The sequence below is a fragment of the Gorilla gorilla genome, chromosome 6, assembly GCF_029281585.2.
Source record: "Gorilla gorilla gorilla isolate KB3781 chromosome 6, NHGRI_mGorGor1-v2.1_pri, whole genome shotgun sequence".
Lineage (NCBI taxonomy): Eukaryota > Metazoa > Chordata > Mammalia > Primates > Hominidae > Gorilla > Gorilla gorilla.
The window spans coordinates 39746085-39752084 of NC_073230.2; the positions used below are offsets into that span (position 1 = coordinate 39746085).

The 6000-nt window shown below is 47.4% G+C and overlaps 1 protein-coding gene across 2 annotated transcripts in view; it reads right to left on the reverse strand.

Moving 5' to 3' along the window:
• Nucleotides 1-4922, reverse strand: part of PDE1C (phosphodiesterase 1C) — a 703814-nt gene extending 698892 nt beyond the window's left edge. The window contains exon 1 of one of the 2 annotated variants that reach the window (XM_063708446.1): nucleotides 4196-4409. In XM_063708446.1, the coding sequence (XP_063564516.1) occupies nucleotides 4196-4280 (85 nt within the window). In that variant the 5' untranslated portion in view covers nucleotides 4281-4409. Of the gene's footprint in view, nucleotides 1-4195 lie in introns of both variants that reach the window. The other variant, XM_055347901.2, reaches the window with a different exon arrangement.
• Nucleotides 4923-6000: the final 1078 nt, after the last annotated feature.

The window sequence follows — 6000 nt, forward strand, 5'->3', positions numbered from 1 at the left end:
TTTCCACAACACCAATAGGTTCATTTTTGAAGGAAGCAGCTTCTTTGACATTCACCCCGCTAACTTCACATCCCTCTGAGCCTCTGGTTTCACCCACCTCCTTCTGACACCATGCAGGTCATCACCGAGGGCAGGAGGGAAATGATGGGCCCTCCCTCAGCCCCATTTTCTCATCTGTAAAATGAACAGGGAGGAGCATCAAAAGATATTGAGTGGGGCCCACTCAGGTGATTTAAAAGAAAAAATGTGCTTTTGTTTTTGGCAGACATACATCACTTTGAGGGGGAGGTGTTTGTTTGTATTTCAGGCAGCCTTCTGGAGAGAGCAAGAATCTGTGAATGACTTAATACAAACCCAAATAGACATCCAAACTCCAGAAGGAAAAGTTCTTCTGAAATACAAGGTACTGCACCTACGCATCCCAATCATTCACTTCACATGCAAATGCTCCTTCACAAGTACTACCTCACCAGAGTCAATTTACACTTGCACTTCCACATATGGCCTTCAATTATGTCATCAGGATAATCACTTGCCGCAATCATAATAAGTTCAATGGTTTCCCAGGGATGGAACTCTCAAAGCATCAAGGCGCTTTCAAAGTCAGCACTTCTGAATGTGACATGTATTCAATCTTAGTCTTGTTTCCAAGACCTTTTGACCACATACCCATTTCATGACCTGAGAAAATTACATAAAGAGGATGCAAAATAATTTGCCCTGGGACAGGGAAGCATGGGACTGAGGGAGCCCAGTGAGGCACATTAACTAACCTTGTTTCTTCTACCTGATCTTCCTCCAGGGAGCAGCAACCCCACCCTGTCCCAAATGCAGCAATGGTCTCATCTCTTTCTGGTTTTGCTCCAGCCTTGGCTGGTTAAGCAGAGTTAACAAACTCCCAGATCTCTCTGCTGCAGAATGATGGGCTAGTACCGAGGCTCCAGCAGAAACAAAGTCCACTGTGGGAGGCAGCATGATGTGTGGGACAAACCCCGGGCTGACGGGTCAGGGCAGATGTGGTTTGAATCCAACTCTGCCACCTAGCTGTGTGCCTTCTGGCAAATTATTTCCTCTGGAGTCTTGGGAGTTTCTTCTCCTAAAACAGGGGTCATAACAGCTACTTTTCAGAGCTGTCGAAACATTGCTGGTGGGAGTAGAAGCTGGTAAATCTTTTCAGAAGGCAGTTGAGCAATATGTTTTAAAGTTCCTAAAAATGTTCATACTCTTAGACTAAGCAATTAAGCTTCTAGAAGGTTATCTTTAAGAAGTACTCATGGGCCAGGCGCAGTGGCTCACGCCTATAATCCCAACACTTTGGGAGACCGAGGTGGGTGGATCACGAGGTCAGGAGATTGAGACCATCCTGGCTAACACAGTGAAACCCCACCTCTACTAAAAATACAAAAAAAATGTAGCAGGGCGTGTTGGCAGGCGCCTGTAGTCCCAGCTACTCCGGAGGCTGAGGCAGGAGAATGGTGTGAATCCGGGAGGCGGAGCTTGCAGTGAGCTGAGATCGGGTCACTGCACTCCAGCCCGGGTGACAGAGCGAGACTCTGTCTCAAAAAAAAAAAAGTACTTATGATATACTCAAAGATTTAGTTTTTTGTCACTGTTTATCATGGTGAAAATTAAAAGCAACCTAAATAGCCAACAATAGGAAGTTGATTTTTTAAATACTTTATATATAGCATGAAACAAAACTAAGGGTTTTTTTAAATAACACATTTTTTCAAGCATTATGATTTCATTTTGTAAAAATAATGTACATATTAGAAGTACATACAAGAAATATTAATATTTAGCATTGGATGATAAAATGACAGTTGATTTTCTTTCTTCCTTATTATTGTATTTTCTAAACTTGGCCTAAAATTTCTTAAATGTCTCTCTAGCAACTTACTAATTTCTGCTTTTTAAAATGGTTATGTATGAACATATCACATAGCCCCAAGAATACAAATTCCTTGAACACAGATTCTAAGTCTGATTTATCTTCATAAACTCCCCAAGATATTAGCTTAGTGCCTTGAATAATTACAATTACCATTTATTGAATGTTTGCCATGTGGCAGGCATTGTGCTAAATTGTATCTCTTAGTATAGTAAAATTGAATAAATGTGGAAAGGGGGAGGGAAGAAGAATAAGTAGAAAGAAGTGAATGAATAAATTCTCAGCAATCTGAAATAAGCTGGCAGCTATCTCACTTGGAAGCGACCAGCTCATTTTTAGAGTCTCTTCTGACCACCAGACCATACCAATCTGCTAGACCAACTCTTCTAACAGAAAGGGAAAATGTCAGGAAGAGGAGGACCACACTATGATCCTGGATTTTAGAATGCCACACTTTGAAGGATAAGATCTCATAAGGACAACCTGGTATAACTTTTGAGAATTTTCTTACCAGAGTCAAGAAAACCAATTTAACATGACGATAATCTATTAATGAAACACTTTTGACTTTGGCAACCTTTAATTCTTTTCTACAAGCACTCCCTTAGCACCCACCAACACCATTTGAGAGGGAAAGATACATAAGCAGTCTCATCCTTAAGGAATTTTTAATGCAATGAGGACTACCAACAGGTGCCTAAATAACTGATTAAAGGCAGGGTGTGAGCTCCAGCAGAGAACTCAGGGACTGGAGGGATTGCCAAGGGAGAAATTCTTTCTGATGGGGATGGAGAGTGGAAGAGGTGGAAAGTGAAAGCTGGGATCTGAAGCATAGACAAAATTTCTCAATGCTGTGTTGAGGGAATGGCATTCCTGCCTGCAGGAACAGCCTAGGCAAAGGCTCAGACGGGTAGGATTTGGTACGTTTGGAGAAGGGAAAGTGTTCAGTCCATGCCCCAGAAACCTTGGGCTACTTCATTAAGAACAAAAGTGGCCCTGAGATGAGCTCCTTTTCTTGGTCTCTTCTTGGCCCTAGTACTTTCCTGATACACATCCAAGCAGACACAGCCCACAAAAAGCAAAATGATCTACCCCCTCATTTTCAAAAGCTTTGGGGTTCAGTTGAGATTAAGTCCACAGTACTTTTGGAAGTACCTGAGTACTTCCAAAAGTAGGAATCAGAGTGGCTCCTGCCTCTGTCCTGCTGTTCTCCAAAGGCTGATGTCCCAAAAAGCAGGCCTCCAGGGCTCCACCTGAGACTTGGGTTCTACTCACCTCCAAGGAAGATGTGGAGGCAATCCCTCACAAGTAGTTTCAAAACAGTCACAGCATGGGGCGGAAGGTAGAAGTATCAAGCACCCACCTCTTCAAATGCTAGGCCTCCAGAGGGTCAACCCTGTGGTCCTGCTGCTCCCTGAAGGTCCCCACAACCCCCTCTGGTCCCCCTCTTGGTGAAGGGTTTTGAGGGAAAGAAAACAGGAGCCACTGGGAGTCCCAAGGGCAGGAGAGGGAAACACCACCTGCAGCTCAGAGACACCACAGCTTTTTCTCAAATACTTTGGGTAGCATGACATATGATCCCCCTTCCCTGCGGCCTCTCTCTCAGACTGAATTGGCCTCTTTTTCTGCTTTATTTTTCTGAATCTCTGTTCTCTTCTCTCTCTTCATGTGTCCCTTTTCCATTGTTTCAACTTTTATAGAAACTATTGTTCAATCTCTCTCTCTCGGAATTCCCCAGTCTCTGCCTCTCTCAGCCTCTCCTCTCTTGTTTCAGTCACTGTCTCCACGTCTTTGTCACTCTATTAGTCTGTCTTGACATCCGTCTCTATCTCTGGGGCCTAGGTGTTTCTATCAGTGTCCCCGTGTCTGGATGTTCCTGCCGCTCTGTCTGTGTGTCTCTATCATGTCCACATCTTCCTGTCGCTTTCTGTCTCCCTCTCTCGGCATTCCTATCTTCACCTCTCCATCGCAGCGTCTCCAGCCCTATTTCCACCCCTCCTTTCCCCCGGCCTGCGTTATTAAAATCGCAGCCAGGAAACCGAGCAGTTCGGGGAGGTGTGATGCTGAAAACCAGCTTCCGCGCGACGCCGGGTCGGAGCCCGCGAGGGGTGCCGGGGGGGACAGCCCAGGGTGCGGCTTCTGTCCCGACCCAGTCGCCGCTCCCGGGGGCTCCCGCCCGGAGAGCACCCTCTGGCCCCAGCCCGACCCCTGAGCTCCCCCTGCCCGCTTAGAAAGGAACTCTGACCGCCACCGGAGAGGGCGTTTGCCCGAGCCAGGAGTCCGAGAGGGGTGGAAAGTTCTCACCGATGGTGAAGCTGTAGCCATCGATGCTGAAAGTGGCGCTCCGGCATTTTTTGAAGCCCTCCTTCCTGTTGCCGGCGTCCGTCATGGCTCGGCCGGCCGGGCAGGGGCCTCGCAGCGCGACCAGCGGCGTCTGCGGTCCCCCCCACGGCGGAGAGAGCAGCCCGGGGCTCTGCGGCGAATCCTCCCCCGGCCGCGCCGCGCTGTCACCCTCAGCCCCGCCGCGCGCTGGCAGCTGAGCGCCTGGAGACAACAGCGGGGACCCAACGTCAACAGCTAAAGCGCTAGGAGCTCGGCGGAGGCAGAAGCCGTCGCGACTGCCCCATCTCCAAACCGAGTTCCAGAGGCGGCGAGAGGAGTGTCAGGAAGGGAGGACGCGCGCCCGAGCGCGTGGACGGGGCTGACCGGTGGGCGCGGAGATCCCTGCCTGGCCACGCTACTCTCTGTCAGCCGCGGAGCCCGCGCACCACAGGCACGTCTGTTTTCCACTTCAGCTTCTCCTTCCGTCTCTGGTGGCTGGGGGGATTTGGGGACCCAAGGGAATGGCTGAATTGGCGTCGTGCGTCTTCTAGATATGTTTTCTCTGGCAGACCGGGGAGCTTCCAGAAAGCACATCAACAGATGGAAAGGCAAACCCCTCAGCCATGAGATGTTGCCGAAGTTTACTCCAAACAAGGAAGTCGGGAAAATCGCCACGCCCACTTCCTCCTAGCCACTGCCCCCAGCACTGGCCTGGAGCCCCAATAGTGTTTCTTCTCCACTGTCCCTGCCAGGAAGGTAATTGTCAAAGTCACCGGAGGCTCTATGATGTGAAATGTACAATCGAATTAGAACTCGCCCCTTACCAACCATTCTAAATAGCTTGTCCTGTCCTTTCGAATTTGGGTTTGCCCAATGTGATAGACTCCTGGAATTTGCTGATGTGGAAGATATCTTACCAATCCCATAGCTGACGCTCTTATTACAGGAGAGGAAACAGGCTGGATGGGGCTTGAGAAAAGTGCTACACAAGGAAGCGGCGGACTTTGGAGGCAGAAGTTTCACTTTATGACGATGCCAAGTTAGCCATTGGCCTTTCCAGTGCCTGAAATGACCGAGTTAGGCAAGGCTTATACTGGGAAAATTATTCCCACCGATCAGCAAGCAATTATTGAGGATTTACAGTTGCAGTGCTATCAGGGGCTGCAGATGCCCACGGGAAAAGAGACCAGAGCTGAGTCACACAGAAGAGTCCACGGTATAACAATGTGGAATGAGGGTTCTGTGCTCAAGCTATTGTGAGACTACAATTAATTTAGCCTCATTTTTCTGATGAAATTTGACACAATTAACAAACACTTGCCAATAATAAGAATCAACCAGGTATATTCCTAATTGATTCCAGTTGAGTTTAGAGGGTAATGGCTCCACATATCTTCAGAATCTAATGAAGATTAGAAACCTTGTCCCCCAAAAAAACACACAGACACACATGTACAATATTCTACATACAACTTCAGGGGGCCCATTAAAACCCCCAAGCCTACTGGAACCCAGGTTAATGCATGTCCCAGGAATTTAATCTTTTTCAATTCACCATGTATTTTTAAAGAAATGGAATTGTGTCAGAGTGTATGTAGTTGACACTTCAGTTATAAATTCTCTCAGGAAAGATCTAGAACCACATTCACATGGTCTGGTTAGGTTGGTAGTGAGATTAATTAATCACAAAGGCAACGAACAGTGTCATGAACCTCATGCCACATAGAATGGCATATTTCAGCATGCAGTCAGGGGTGTTTCAAAATCATCATGTAGTCCTTGAGACT